The sequence below is a fragment of the Vigna radiata genome, chromosome 4 (genome assembly GCF_000741045.1).
Source record: "Vigna radiata var. radiata cultivar VC1973A chromosome 4, Vradiata_ver6, whole genome shotgun sequence".
Lineage (NCBI taxonomy): Eukaryota > Viridiplantae > Streptophyta > Magnoliopsida > Fabales > Fabaceae > Vigna > Vigna radiata.
Genome location: NC_028354.1, coordinates 17,317,760 through 17,334,592, shown reverse-complemented (window position 1 = coordinate 17,334,592; position 16,833 = coordinate 17,317,760). Strand labels below are relative to the sequence as shown.

Genomic DNA, 16,833 nt, shown 5'->3' with positions numbered 1-16,833 from the left:
TTTCATATTAGCAACATTCAACCAATCAGCTGGTTTCAATCTAATTCTTCTTTTGTTCACCTCACTCATCAAATATCCATTTCCAGAAATCTTCAGATTTGAGTAAAAAACTTTGATTAAGTCTGGATAAAAGGGTCCCTGCAATGTAAGAAATTCCACCACCCCTTGAAATAGAAGATTATGTTGGAAAACTAATCCTGAACCGNCAAATGATTCGAAATTCATTATCTTTGGAAGAACAATATTCCTAGTGTAGAAATCAACTGCATAGTTTTCCATTTGATGGCTGTGAGTGAAAAAACGACGCTGATCTAATTGTTCTTCATCAAATGGTCTGATATTAGCTGCATCTTCTGTCTGATTTTGAGTCTCTTTTCCCTTGCGACTTTTTCTAGGCCTTTTGGTTGATGAAGAGGCCATTTAAGAATTTCTTGAACAAAACAATATTTTGTAGAATAAAAACGTTAGTGATAACATAGTAGTGAATATTTAAATTACTTAGAAGCAAAGTGAAATCATTACATAATAATCATAACAATAATGTCCAATACTCATACATCCGAATTAACAAGTCATACTGACATCCAAATAGTACATGTCATAATAAAGATGTAATAGAAGTTGTTACATAATACAGCCTAAGAATCACCGCTGTAGAACATTTGACATAATTTATTCCACCTTTTGTGAGGTGGGAGTCCCATCAACTTCTTAACACATTTGGGCTTGTCACATAAGAAGTCATAGCATTGGTCCAATTGGGATTCATCAGATATGTTCATACCAGTCAGCACATTATAAATGTCAGATTCTGTGTAAGTGTAGCTTGTGGACCGACGTAGTATTTCATTTCTTTCTTTCATGGTTGTGACCTGTTCAACTGCTGCATTAGAAATAACACCAAAATAAACATTTGATGAACTAAGGACATTGGTGAAACCGTCCAGGCTNGTAGTGAACTTCTCAAATTGGGATTCAACAACATCCACCATAGCTGCCTTCCTTTTCGAACCTCTTGAGGATGAAGTCCCACCGGATGGGACTGAAGGCACAGATTGAGTCCCACCTGGACTATATTCATCAACTGAGGGTGGAGGTGATGGCGGAGTAGGGTCTCTATACCCCATCCAGTCTGGCTGCTCAGGAGTGTACTCAATATTCTGATTGAGGTCAACATTAACACGAAGCGTATCCCGTCCTCGNCGTATTTGACNAGCGGTCCGAACACCGCTACCTGTAGCTCGATCTGCAGCCCATAACTCCACCATTAAATCGTAATGGCGGATACTGTTCACTCTCCACTTTGCCGCGGTTGGCCTCGACTGCACAACAAACATGACAAATATAATTGTTCATATTATGTGATATTGAATATTGCCAAATTCTTTGTATTTATTTTAATATACCTGAATGAGGTCCATCCAGACTTCGTCCTCTGCATCAAATCGCATAGTAATGGGGTTCCAAGCAAAACNGCTTAATCCAGAAANTAGGTCATGAACCTCACGCCATTTATCTTTCAAGACTTTCTGACGGTTTTTAACATTATTTTTTGTTATGGCGACATACCCAGACTCATGTAGATGATCAACAATATTANTATACGCTTGGGATGTCCAACTCCCATCAACCCTATTACCAATCCTTGATTCCTCAATCATACAGTGCAGGAGACGTGCGTCCATATCCTCAGTCCATTTTATGAACTCTCTAGTAGGAGCAGAGGACTCAGTGGCGTGTGCCTTACCTCTATTCATTTTATACCTACTTGATAAACAAATTAGTTAGAAATGAAGAGTAAACATCCATAATAAATCTTCATTCTCATAAATATAAACAACAAAGAGTCATACAATCAAAATAAAATACAATAACTAAGAGTTCTGATAATCTCGCCACATATGATCTGCTATGGCATCCCTAATACTACTACCCATCCTATGATCCTCTTCCCTAACTTGAGACGATGACACATTATGCTCTTCACTTTCAGTCAACTCATTATCAACTTCGGCAAGTAATGAGTCATCATGATCCACGCTACGAAGGAAGTTGTGTAAGATACAACATGCTAAGATAATCTCTGTCATCGTCTCCAATTCATAGTGTGGTTCAGTGCCACTTGCAATGATAGGGAATCTTTTTTTCAACACACCAAAAGTTCTTTCAATAACATTTCTCAACGATGAATGTCGATGATTAAACAACTCGCGTGCATTTTGTGGTCCTCTACGTGTATATTCCTTAAGGTGATATCTGACGCCTCTATATGGAGTCAAAACTGTGCTTTTCAACATAAATCCAGCATCACCGAGGTAGTATTTTCCTACATTTTNGGACATGTACATCTAATTAGTCANTANTCACATATATCGCTATTTANNCNNNAANATCGTAATGTGGTCACTGACCTTGGGGGATAACTAACGGATCATCTCGATCAAGAGCATTTTTTAAAATTCTTGAATCCGATGCAGTGCCTTCCCACCCAGCAAGGACATATGTGAATTTCATGTCAAAATCACACGCAGCGAACACATTTTGAGTNGGCCAATCTTTTCTTCCTCGAAATCTCGGAGCATCAGATCTTGGAACCTTCACACGAACATGAGTACCNTCTATGGCCCCTAAACAATCCTAAACATAAAAATATGAATACATGATAAGAGTCTACATTTGTTATCAAAACTTAATCACACAAACTATACAACTGTTTTTGAATCGGTACCTTAAAGTACGGGTAAAATCGATTGTTGTTCAAGACATATGGTTGAACCTGATTTCCTGAGGGTTGGATGAGAAATTCAGATTCCAAAGTTATAACTGCAGCCAACACATTGTGAAAGTGTCTGCTAACCATCGAACCCGATCGATGGAAGAAAAAACCGACACTTCGATTCTTAACATTATGGCCAATTATATGAAGAAATTGAGCCACTTGTTGCGCGACTGTCGACCGAATGCTGTCCTTAACTAACCCAGTTGATCTTAGTCTTTCACAAAGATTAATAAATGCCTCTGGACCCATCCTAATAATGTCGTGGCACCGATTAGTGTGCACAAGATATGACATTAATTTCTCCCTACGACGATCTCTTTCTGGTAGGGAAATACTTACACTACTAGAATCACTCCAGTACATTTCCAATATAGTCAATGCGTGTGCAACAATGCATAACATTGTTACTGAAGCCATAGCAGTCGTTATTTCTAAGTGCCTTTGTATAATTGAGATAATATTGAAGTCTACGCCAAGCACATCATCATCTATATCTTCACGATCCAAATATGATAAATCTAATTCTTCTTCCATCTATTTTTACTTAACCAAATATAAATACTATAATTAAAATCATACATTCATATATTAATCAAACAAACAGATGGTCATACATTCATACATCATATCTTAATATTATAAATAATTATTACACATTGTTACATTAAATAAATATTACACATTAAATTTCACATAATACATTAAATAAATATTATATATTAATTTTCACATAATACATCATTACATTAAATAAACATAATACATTATATATTAATATAATTAGTTATAAAAATACAAAAAACATAATATGTGTTCATAAATGTAATTCTTCTTCTAATATATTTAATAACCAAATATATACAATTTAACAACTTCAAAAACAAAACTCAAATAAACCGTATTACTAAATTCATATATTCATATAATAATCTATTCATTAAATATATTTATGCATTCATATAATAACTATACAAAATACATGTCCAGTACAAAAAAAGCAGACTTTCATTCATATTATTTAAACATAGCAATCTCATATGTACCTCTTGAAGACAGTGATGATACTTTCAACCAAGATTTGAAGCAATGCTGAATACATGCTTTCAACGAAGATTTTAACGAAGTCACAATTCCAAAAGCAAGCTGTTAAAAAAATAAACACATGAATATGTTATATCATACAATGGTTAACCATAAATTCTTACAAAGTATAGTATCTAACTTCACAACTTACTTTACGAAGTTGTAGTTGGAGGGACTCCTTTCCACAGTATAAATCTCAGCAAAGACGTCCACAAACCACCACAAAGACGTCCACAAACCACCACAACGATGGTAAATACTTGACCTCCGTAGCCTCTCAAAAGCACCTTTTGCTTAGAAAAAAACCTGCAAGGCATACAAATGGTTAGGCTGCTGCATTATATAACGAAATGGTTAAACTCCCTTCTGTGTTGCTGCTGCTGCAAGGGCTGCATCAAGGACCCAACCCACTGCCCTTCTCGTGGACACCAAAGCCACCGTCGCCACTCCGAACACCACTCCGAACGCCAACCTTCGAAGTCCTTCGACCACCTCCAACTAGAGAGACGAACTTGGTGGAGAAGACGGCACCGGAAACGCCAACTGCCGTTAACGCCGACAACGTCACGAGGATCGTGAGGTGCATGGAAGTTGTTCCAGTGGATCCGGATACGCCCTACTTGTATCCGGATACACCGTTATTGGATTTTGAACAGCACCCTGGATCCGGATACGCCATGAATGTATCCGGATAGCCCTCCTTTCACACTTACACAGTGCTGCAACACGGCGTCTGGGTGTTCCTTCCTGCATGAAATCTTCCCTTGTTTAATCCCTCCTTGCCGTTTGGTTGGCTGCATGGACTCCTTCATCATCATGAACAACATTCTTCCTCTCCAAATGTGTTGGTCACATGTTGGAAATGGCTTCAACCTGCAACAAACCTGCAACAAAGACATAAACAATGGAAGCATAGATTACCTGCGCTCTATCACAGCCCCTCACTCTCAAGACCCAAACCTCCTCAATGTCAATATCTTCTGTTGTTAGTTCCTCTCTATGTAAACACAGCACGATTTAATACACACCAACCTTATCTACCAAGCAGAGTCTTATTAATGGAGTTGGGGTTTAAAATTCAAACATCAGCCAGATTCTCTCCTCGAATTGTTTTGTCACGCAGGGAATCTAGGCAGAGGCAGTGCTCTACAAAAGCTTTGTGTGAAACAAAGTGCATCACGCCGAGCAGCAGGGGCATCACATGCTAGGCAGTGCAAACTCGTGAAAGCACAGTGCATGGGTTCGGTCTTATCAAGGCACAGTGCATGGCTTGCTGTTGCAAATGTTATTTTCGTACAGGGGTAGAAACGTCTTTGCCGTAACAATCAGCGCAAATCTTCTCATATTTGCGGGATCGGATGCACAGTGTATTTTGGCAAATCAGCTGAAATGTTTCATCCCAAATCAGCGCAAACAACTGCAAGAGAACACGAGTCATCTCGCAAATTCATCTTCTCTAATCCGCTTATACAGTAACTTCTACTGAAAAGAACACAGCGTAAGTGATTATACTAAAACACTCAATGGCCTACAACTCATAATTTTGAAACTTGATCCAACTACAACAGCAGATCCATTATACATAAACAGTTAAACAAATAAAAAATTCAGACAGAAAATTTTCAAATTCATGGCAACAAAAGTATAATTACCTTGATGATAATTTCATAGATGTCATCAGCAATCAGAGGAGCCTTCATTCCAGATCTTTCATAGATGCCAACGAAGAATGAAGACGCTGAAGCACCGTTGTCGCAAAGAAAACACCGCTGCCACCACACCCACGGACGGAGGCCATCATGCAGTGGATTAGGTATGACTCTATCAGCTTCTCCGCGACGGGGCATCCTTGTTTCTCTTCTTGACAGATTTGTTTCCAAGTCTCGATTGCGATCAAGCCCCAAGAGCCCTACACCGTCTTTGAAGATGAACAAACGAAGCAGGAAAAGGATATGATTGAGGGAAAATGGGACCACAGAGGTTGAGAAGCGGGAATGGGTTAGGAGAAAATGAAGAAGCAAGGAGAGGAAACTAGGGTTAGTAGAAAATTATTTAAAAGAAAAAGTTTGGGATGGTTTTAACCGCAGAAATTATTGGAGGTTTTGAAAACCGCCAAACACTAACCCCTATTAAAATATATTATTTTTGTAGTGTTCGTGGTGCTTTCCAGCCTTTGGTGTGTGTGACGGCGTGACAGGTGTGTGCAGCGATGTAGCAGTGTGTTCGTTTTTGACTCTTGGTTTACGAGAAGGTAGGTTCTTCGAACCTTGTTTTGTAAATGTATATAATATATTGTTTAAGATTCTGCATTTCTCTATGTGTTTCCGTTGCTGTGGGTCTGTGCGAGGTTGTCTGTGTACGTATGAGGAAGAAGACGTCCAGGTATAAACGGATGTCGCACATCCGTTTGGCCCTAACGGATGTGGATATCCGTCGACGGATATCGACATCCGTTTCAGGGCCAAACGAATATACACATCCATTTTTTTTTTAAATTTTAGTTTTTAAATTTATTTTATCAAGTAATTTAATTTTGGTTTTTTATTTTCAAATAATTTTGTTACACTATCAATGAACTATAAAATGCCACCTTTTAGAATGGGTTTAAAAATTTTTACAAAAAGATCTTGATTATTACAATGGAGTAACTATTCCTTGTTTACTGGAAAATTTTACAATTTGAATGAACCCAATTCATATGGAAAATACTTACGCTGTGTTGGGTGCCAATCTGTTGTATCAACTCAAAGTAAGTATATTCATCAACTCTCTATTTTGCCAAAACTACCTGTTCACCAAATTCAAGCTTCAACAAAAAAAGCTGTAACAGCTTAAAACCAAGAAAAAGGTAGAAAGAGCAAGCGTCACTTGAATTCCATGTTAGTAGGACTTGCATGCTATATAAAATATCGGATTAAATTACTATCTTGTTCTGAGCTGATATCAATTTTTGTTTCGGGGAAGATCCCAGACCAGGAAAAAGGAGGCCATGCACAAATTGAGAAGTTCCCATATTTTGAATTGTTCAGTGTTCAGTGTGACGGGTAGCACAGACAGACAGACCTTTCCAAAGTGTTCAGTATTTTAACAAGGATTACTCATCAAGGACAGGACGAAGCCTAGCATAGTGTTGTTTAAACAATCTGTAGTATTTCATGGATGTAAGAAACTTGAAATATAGAATAGCTAACTGTGATTAATTTTATTCAATGAATAATGAATGATTCTTCTAAAATATACATCACTTGATGGGACCATAACTAAAACCATGATGGGCTTGGCTACAGAAGTACAGGCAAAATTTGTACAAATTGGTTTAATAGTAGACTGTTGAATCTAAAATCATTTCGCACAACTAGGGCAAAAAACTCCAAACCAGTGGCAAAGTGATAAAATCCACTAGTCAAACTGATAGATAAATAAAAAAGTGATAATAATAACAAAAACGTGTCTCAAACATAAAAAAGTATACTGTTCTTTCTTTCGAAACAATAAAAGGCAAAAGTTCACCTGTGTTGAGCACTACCACCAAATTGAATTTATCTATGCTTTTGTTCACCCTTATTTCCAAGAGGAGTAGAATGAATGGTTTTCCATTGCCGGTGCTCAATACCAACACTGTGCAATAATAAAATGGTGGTGCTCAATACCAACACTGTGATCAATAAAAATGTTCGTTACCCTATTCTTGTACTTCATTGGAAGCAACAGGAGGCTGGTTAAGCTTGGTTCTTCTGTTTTTAATTCTCACTGCTGCATTTTACATGGGCCTTCTAATTAAAAGATGCATGGATAACAACTCAAACATTCGAACCTACCCTGATATAGGAGAACTTGCATTTGGAAAGACGGGAAGACTAATAGTGTCAATAATCATGTACACAGAACTATATCTGGTTCTAATAGGATTCTTGATTCTAGAAGGTGATAACTTGAGCAACATATTCCCCATTGGAAAGGTTCACATAGCAGGCTTAGCAATTGGTGGGAAGCAATTATTTTTTTATTATGGTTGCCTTTATCATCTTATCCACAGTTTGGTTGGAATACTTGAGTCTACTCTCTTATCTATCTGCAAGTGGAGTCTTTGCTTCTGTTCTCATCATCTTTCAATAACATGGAATGCAACATTTGACGGAGTTGGTTTTCATCATAAAGGAGAATATGTTACTCAAGTTATCACCTTCTAGAATCAAGAATCCTATTGGAACCAGATATAGTTTTGTGTACATGATTATTGACACTATCAGTTTTTCTGTCTTTCCAAATGTAAGTTTCCCTATATTAGGTAGGTTCGAATGTTTGAGTCTTTATCCATGTATCTTTTAATCAGAAGGCTAATGTAAAATGCAGCAGCGGCAGTGGAAAACAGAAGAACCAAGCTTAACCAGCCTCCTATTGCAAGAGCATAAGGAGCTGAGAGTATGCCAACACCTGGAAATCGGAAACAAAACATTAGCCTTATATTACATTATGTTTTTACATATAAACATCTAGGTTGAGGCAACTATAAAAGAAACAGATTATATATTTTGAATGTGTTAACCTCCTATTGTATTGAGTCCATTAAGGCATGTAAGAAAGAAGGATACAGTATCTATGGCAGAAGGACAAGAGGAAATGGCTTTCTCCTCATCATTGAGAAGTAAAGGACCCTAAAGGAAGGATTGTACGAAATTTTTTTTGACTTACGAAATCTGATATAGTTGTTGACGAGAGAGATCACTTCAGTAATGAAAGGTATTACTGAAGGTCAAAATCCCTCGGAAAGCGCCAGAAGCGTCGGTAAAGACCCATTACCGACGACTCAGCGACGGTCAAAAGGTCGTCGGTAAAATCTTTGTCGCTAACGTTTACCGACAGCTTTTGCCCTTCGGTAATTACCGACGACCAAAAGCCTTCGGTAATTACCAAAAGTCAAAAGCCTTCGGTTTACCGAAGGACAAAAGCCTTCAGTAATTCCACTATTTCTACTGTAGAAAGGCTTTAGTTTCATTCCACTAATTTAGATTATAAATTTTTCATGACATAAGTTAAACTAACTACTAATATTTCTATTAGAGAAGGACAATTGAAAAGGAGATATAATCAAGTAATATTGCATAATATGTTTGTAGTCTTTTACATAATATACTTGCTGTCACAACACTACAACACTACAAGTTCTTACACTTCAGTACAGAGAAAAAACATTTAAATTCTACTTCTACATAAGAAAACAGTTGACAATGGAAGAGCAAATGTAAATGAGAACTAATAATAAAGACTATCCAAGTTCAAGCGGCATCATGAAGCACTTTTCGAGTTCCATTTAAGACCTTTGGTTGCTCCAACAGTGCTAAAACTGCACCAAAAACCTGCAAGCCAAAAATTGGTTCAACGTCCAGCTTCCTTCTAGAAACAAGTTGCTGCACCAGACTCCAAAATCTGCCAATTTTTAATACCTAAAGTAGGTCCAACAACTTCTAATCAATATGATGAATTCACTTCAACCTCAATCTAGCTGAAAAATGCAAGAATTAAAGCTACTGCAATAGTTGACCAAGAACCAACATCCAAGTATTGAACACCAAGCCTTCCTCCAAATTTCATCATTTGCAACACTTAACATAACTTTAAATGAACCTGAAACTGCATCATTAAGCAAAGAAGAAACAAAATAAAAGCTTGCACCCAATTTCTTTCAATTTCCTAATATATATTATTTAATGCCGAAATTTCTATGAAAACACAACCACTCTGCAGTTTATATAAGTTTCACCTGTATTCATATTAATGATGACAATTATCATCATCAAAAAAAGTAAACTTATTTTATAATCAGGCTTTACTGTAAAATTTATCTTTATCTACCCATAACAGCAAATGTTGTCAAGAATTGTATAAAAAAAAAATGGAAAAGTATGGTTAGGCCTGACACACTTCAGTCACATTCACATTATTAATTTTTTTAGTATATAGAAAAAATCAGAAAAAAATATATTTCACATTTTCTTAGTGAACTATCACCACATTAACAAGAATACAGTAGCAGCTCAAAACAGAAAATATAGATCATAAATAACAAAGTCTGATTATGGAAGTTATAATTCTATGTTAGGAAGTTACTAGATCAAATTAAGGGAACTAAGGTAGTCAAATTTGGAAGTTGGAGTCATAAAGAGTATTGACCAGTTTAGACCACATAGATAAGTCAAATATGACTTGTTAGAAGTGTCAAAATGAACAAAAACAGTCCTTAAGTGATAAATTTAGAATTGAGCCCTTAAGTTGAGGAAAAACTAGTGTTTTAAGTGAGTTTAGAGGAAGTGAGAGGGTGTTTTTGAGTAATTGAGATCTAGGGTGTAAGTGGGCAGTGGGGACAATTTGATTGAGTCAATTGTGACTTATTAGAAGCCTTAAAAGTGGTAAAAACAGTATCTAACTAGTAGAATTAGATTTGGATAGATAAGTTAAGAGAATTGAGGTTTTTGAGTGTAAATCTATGCATAGTTGTTAGGAATTGAGGTTAGGAATGTTTATACACCTTTAGACAAGTTTCAATACACCTAAATTTCGAGTTATAATGATTAGAAATTCATAAAAAGGTCTAAAACGGAACTTAGGGGTGTGAGTTGTGCAAACTCTGCATAAAACCTGCAGAATCCACGCTGGGCGCCATTTGGTTCTGTTTCCTGGCGCTGGGCGCCACCTGAATGGCGCTGGGCGCCATTCAGCACACTGTTTCTGCTGTCATTTTTGTTTTTGACGTTTCGAGAGTTCCGGAGGTCCGTTTTGGACGTTCTCTAGGTCGTTCTAGGGGTTTTTGACCCTTCCAGATCCATTGGTGAGGGTCTCATGGCTGTTTGAATTACTTAAGTATTGATAATTAAAAGTCATAAAGAAATTTGTGTTAATAAGTGATGGTTTTGTGAAAGTATGTAATGTATGAGTTGTTTTATGACATGGTTGATGTTGTGTGATGATATATGGGTTTGGTATGAGTTAATATAGCATGAATACACTTAGATGACTATAAAATTCTATGTTTGATGAAACAAGAGGGGATTATGAATTGATTAAATGTTGGGAAATATAGTTTGAAAGCATGTATGTATAAAGTATGATTAATGGACGTAATTCCATGATCCTCAAGGGAGGTTACATGATGGTGCCATGTAGTTGTTGTGATTGACCGTATGAATGGCCGGAGTTCAGGATGGGGTTTATCCTGACATTCTAATGATCATCCATGCTCAAGTAGAGAGTGATGATTCATGTGGTGAGAATAGCAGGAGGTCCTAGCCCATAGGTTCTTGGGTGAGTTATAACGGACTAACCTCGGGTGGCAGTTGATGGTTTTCCAGTTACTACACCACCCGGGTGCACAAACCCCTGGAACTCGACATTTCATACTAGTCTGGATGGTCAAATCACGTGGTCGGTCCTTGGTATCAACAAAATACATTTGGTCATAGTCTGTATGGTGTTATGGTCCTTACTTGCTTGAAATACTTGATTGATAACATGCTTTTTTTTTATATACCCAGCTCACCCTTGCATTGTATGTTTGTATGTGTTTGCCTTCCCCTTTGCGATGATCATCCAATCCTTTGGATGTAAGCAGTAGGTGATGAGGTACCCTTGGAGCAAGCGTTGGAGATTGAGGAAGATCCAGCCCCTAGTACTTAGGACGTTTATTAGTTCTTATTTCAATAGCTTGTTATTTTTGGAAACACTCTCTAGGCATCCTTGGATCCTTATTTTATCATGTATTTTGGGGAACTCTGGGGAACCTGTACTCAAGTTTTTATTTCGTTTTAATTTCCACTAAATTTGGATGAATGTATAAATATTTAAATACTGTCATCTTTATCTCTTAACTGCTTTCACATATTGTAATAGCTGAATCCTATTATATTATATGTGAATATGATATTTTGGGATGTCACATGGAAAAAAATAACTAATATTTTATAGTTAACTGTACTATATTATACTAATCCATTTTACTAAAATTTCAATATAATTCAGTTTTTAAAAATTAAACTTATAACTGTTTTAGTTTAGTAAATAGTGTGTTATTGTGTTGTTTTTGAAATTTTGTTATATGTATTTAATTTCTACTCATAAAAAGAAATTAAGAAATTACATTTGAAAAACTAAAATGATGCATTAATAAATGTTTTAACATATAATGTGTGCTACTCTCACCTGATATCCTGTTTTGATCGTCATAAATTTAATATCAGTACTGTTACTATTGCTATTATGTGATTTGTGAGTTTCTATGCATCGATTCAGCGCTTGTCTACACGCCATTCCATGATTAAACTTTAGCTCTTCTGTCTTTAGTCGGCTTACGTCACACTAACATAAAATATTCTCTCTTTATTCAGTATCCCTAACCATAAGTGTAGGATGTTTTAATAAGCATCTATTGTATTATTGATTGCAAGCAGAAGAACAAAATTGCCAGTTGTGAAGTGACATAACATTAGGAATTATGGTAATTTCCTAAAATTGATTAATTTGTATACTTTCTTTAACTATGATTTGATACTGGGGCATTGGTGTTTGGGAGAAAGAGGCATGTAGGCCCAGAGAGGGAGTTGTTAATGCAATTGTTTGTCACAAATAGCTGTGATCTCCAAAGCACAACTTTCATATTGAGCTGGTTTTTACTCCAACTTTCTGAGACTTGTGCAGTTGAAAGTGACAATTAGGTAGAAATGTCAGAGACCATAATAAGGGTATGTTACAACCCAATTTATTTACCTCTTTGAATAGACAACTTACACGCAAAAACCAGTAATTTGGATGATTGTGGGAGGGCCCAAAACCTAACGTTGGAGTGTAAGGCATTAATTACCAAGAGAAATTAGAATGTTGGTGTTGGTTTGGTTAACGTTAGCAAAGTTCACATGGTTAGGTATATGGTTATAAGAACTAGAAAATGCCTAGACGGAAATGGAGTTGTGGGGTAGCCATGGATAAAGAATATGGGGTGCTCCTTAATGACCTTGTAAGAGCGTGGGACATTGCACATGATCATATACTTGCATTCTAATCCATGCCAATGGAACTTCCAAAAGGATAAGATGAACCACCCTTTAACCCTTTTAAAGTAGTTAACTAAATTATTAATAAAAGAAATTCAGTTTTTTTAAATTGAATTACAAATAAATATAATTCAGTTTTTATAAAAAGTAATTCAATTTTTATAATGTAAAATAGTATAAATAATCAATATTTCAGTAATTATAGTCTGTCCTAATTCTGATATAATCTTTTTATGATTTTGAAGTAATAATTTCTGGCTTTATGCTCCATTTTTTATTTATTTTTAATTATCGTTTATCCTGTGTGTATGACTAAACATTCTGAAACAAATAGAGATTTGACTAGATATTTTTCAACAGACATGCATGATTGGACTTTCAAACGCACTAACATATATTCAGTAAACAGCATGGATCATTACATTGTCATTTATAGATTGTGTGCTATTTCCATGAGAGAAATGTAGGTTCCTGAAATTGCCATTACAATAGCTATCATTATCATTATCACTATAACTACTGTTTCACACCTAAATTTCTTGTAAGTGTCTGAAATCTTCAAGTAGCACAAGCACGGAAGCAGAATAGAAGCTGTGACATTTAGAAAGGCTCCAACCAGTGAAATCAGAGATCCAAAGAAAGGGACAGCAAGGGCAATAATAGTGATGCTCAATACCAACACTGTGCTTAGTAAGATGCTCGTCACCCTATTCTTGTAGGTTGTTGGAAGCAAGTCTTTCAAAGCATTCGTAATAGGGGTTAGCATCAAAGCAAACTTGGATATGGGATTCATCAAGGCGGTGTATATTGCTACTTTTGAGCTAACTTTGTTTAGAGGCAGGTTTAATGTTACTTCAGACTTAACCTCCTCACCAAACATTAAATAACCCACTATTGCCATGGATGCATAACCCACAGTGGCTACGAGAAAACATACCAGTAGGACCTGTAATGTTCAGAAAAGTAAAATTCATTAATTAGATAGAAAAAAACAAGAAAGTGTATAGGACAATAATATTAAAAAATGAGTGCTTACTTTTGAGAAGTGATGTTTGTTTCTCATCGAATTGTACAACATGGGAAAGACAGTATGTGCACCATAACAGAAGACATACAAGCTAACAGTTGTGGGGAGACCATTCCAATGGACAAGAGTTCCTTTATGATGAAAACCAACTCCATCAAATGTTCCAGTCCATGTTATTGAAAGGATTATTAGAAGAGAAGCAAAAACTCCAGTTGTAGATACATATGAGAGTAGACTCAGGTTGTCCAACCAAACTGTGGGCAAAATGATAAGAGCAACAATAATCACAAATAATTGTTTCCCACCAATTCCTAAGCCTGCTATGTGAACCTTTCCAATAGGAAACATGTTGCTCAAATTATCACCTTCTAGAATCAAAAATCCTATTGGAACCAAATATAGTTCTGTGTACATTATTATTGACACTATTAATCTTCCTGTTTTTCCAAATGCAAATTCTCCTATATCTGGATAGGTTCGAATGTTTGAATTGTTATCCATACATCTTTTAATTAAAAGGCCAGTGTAAAATGTAGCAGTGGCAATTAAAAATAGAAGAATCAAACTTAACCAACCTCCTATTGCAAGAGCATAAGGAACTGAGAGTATACCAACACCTGAAAATTAAACCAAAATCGGAAATAAAACATTAGCCTTATATTAAGGCATACGAAAGAAGGATACAGTATTTATGGAACAAGAAGAAATGGTTCTCTTATTAGTTTTATAACTAACTAAACATAATCCACACATCTCTCATTTCACCATTTATACATCAATGTACATTAGCATATAATCTTATGTAATCCTAATATAAATTTCTATAATATTTTAAGAATCAAAATTCAATCTAAAAATAATTAATCATTAAAATCTCAATATTTTCCTTTCTTTTCTGAAAGTAAATTAATTTCTAATTTCAAAATATTTAATTTTAATTTTAAAATATTTAATTTTTAAAAGCAATTAATTTCTTTCTTATTCTAAATTAATTTCTCTTTCGAGTAAATTAATTTGATTTTCAATTAATTACTAAATAAATAGTAATAACTTTGTTCCATGATTATAATTATTATAAATTAATCTTTTTTTCTCTTTTCCTTTCCAGTTTATTTTCATTAATTAATATCAATTGATTAATTTATTTCCCATTACATTAATTTAATTTTAAAAACAGACCTAAGTTCCAAATAATCCAAACTTCCAAACTTTGAACTAACAGACCAATTAGGTTTTAAACTGAACCAACTACAATCAACAGGCCTACATTCCAATATATTCAAATTCAACCCAGGATTCACCCATGGCCCAAAAGGAATTCCACGTGGGAGGTCACTGCAATCCCCTGACTGCCCGCAGCTCCCTGCTGCAACTCAGACAACCACCAACAAGCGAAAACTACCATGGCCAAGCCGGTTTCAACTCCAACAAGAAACGAGATTCGTGAAGAACAGAACCTCCAGGAAAAATCAAATTGAAGCCCTAATCTCAGACCTTAAGATTAGAACAACAATCTTCAAACCACACTGTTAGAAAAGAAGAAAGAATGAAATATTGTATTTCTTATTGAATAATAAGGAGAGAGTACAATTGATATATATAATTATTTAGAGCAATATAGAAAAGGAATATAAGTATAAAAATATATGAACATAAATGCACAGATATGAACAGAGAATAAAATAATTCCAATACACACTCCAAATTCACGATCATTTATCTGTAAAGAAGCGACAAAAACCCCAGAAACAGGAACCACCAAAATTGAACCGAGAAAGAATTTGGGAATAAGAAGAGAAATTCCTGCAAAACCCCAACCCCAAATCAGAGAACGAAACGAAGAACAAAGCTTCTCCTTTTAGCGGACGAACCGAACCAGAGAAGAGGCCGCACCCTCGCTGCGCCCTCGACGTGCCATCGTAGCGCCATCGGCCCGCCAGCGCAGCGCTGCTGCCGGAGTTCGCCTCCCTCCTGCGAAACAACCCTCAACCAAAGAAAGAAGTCTCTCCTCTGCAAATCACGAGTCAGAACGGAAAGAAGAGGAGAAGAAGAACGACCCAAGCGTCATTGCGAGCCACCAAGAAAGACGAGAACACCGCCTGAGCGCTCTCGCTGCCGTTTTCGCCACCATGAGACCAACTTGAGGCCATCTTCTTTGCACAATACGGAGGATCGAAACGAAAAAGAGGAAGAGAACCAGAAAAAAAATTGGGAAAAACGAATTTAACTTGGTTGAATATTTTTATTTTTATTTTTATTTTTTTTTAACTAAAAAGATAAAAATAAAAAGCCAACCTAAGGCAATCCTTTTCCTTTTAAAGGAAAAAGTAAATAAAAGAAAAGAAACCTAGGTTTCTCTCTCCAAATAATTTAAGGTTCCACCTGATCATAAAACATACCAAAATCCACTGTTTATCGAGGAACAATAACAGAAAATATTTACTTGATAAAACATTCAGTCCATTCAGACAAGTGCTGAGGAAAGAAACATTTGGGGAGTCCATTGAAGACTTACACTAGGTAATAAAATGAATTGTAGAATACTGAAATATTGAGCTGTAGAAGAATCACCCACCATGCATATTTATATTCATAGAGTCAAGAAACTCCACCACGTAACCCAACCTAATATGAACCTAATATGAGGGATCAAAAAACTCCACCACGTAATTCAATCTAATACGAGGAATCTTACGAAAGAACCCAATCCTAATATGAGGGATCATACGAAGAAAACGATCCTAATATGAAGGATCGTACCAAGAACCTAATATGAGGGATCATATGAAGACTGTTATAAAAAATGAGGAATAATACGAAACTTGTGATAAATAATACAAAAGAAAAAAAAAAAACTACCATTTACAAAACATAAGCAGAGTTGATAACTATAATGAAAAAAA

At 35.8% G+C, this 16,833-nt stretch overlaps 2 protein-coding genes across 2 annotated transcripts; both read right to left on the bottom strand.

The window, feature by feature from the left end:
* Positions 1 to 1,548: 1,548 nt before the first annotated feature.
* Positions 1,549 to 2,533, bottom strand: LOC106758456 (protein ALP1-like). The gene is made up of 2 exons (XM_022779542.1): positions 2,412 to 2,533; positions 1,549 to 2,326 (listed from the first exon to the last, which is right to left on the bottom strand). The coding sequence occupies exons 1-2, from the start codon at positions 2,512 to 2,514 to the stop codon at positions 1,875 to 1,877; spliced, it is 555 nt and encodes a 184-aa protein (XP_022635263.1). The 5' UTR covers positions 2,515 to 2,533; the 3' UTR covers positions 1,549 to 1,874.
* A 10,800-nt stretch (positions 2,534 to 13,333) lies between these two features.
* Positions 13,334 to 16,434, bottom strand: LOC106758455 (amino acid transporter AVT1I-like). The gene is made up of 3 exons (XM_014641379.1): positions 16,374 to 16,434; positions 13,940 to 14,547; positions 13,334 to 13,849 (listed from the first exon to the last, which is right to left on the bottom strand). The coding sequence occupies exons 1-3, from the start codon at positions 16,432 to 16,434 to the stop codon at positions 13,334 to 13,336; spliced, it is 1,185 nt and encodes a 394-aa protein (XP_014496865.1).
* Between the last annotated feature and the right edge of the window lie 399 nt (positions 16,435 to 16,833).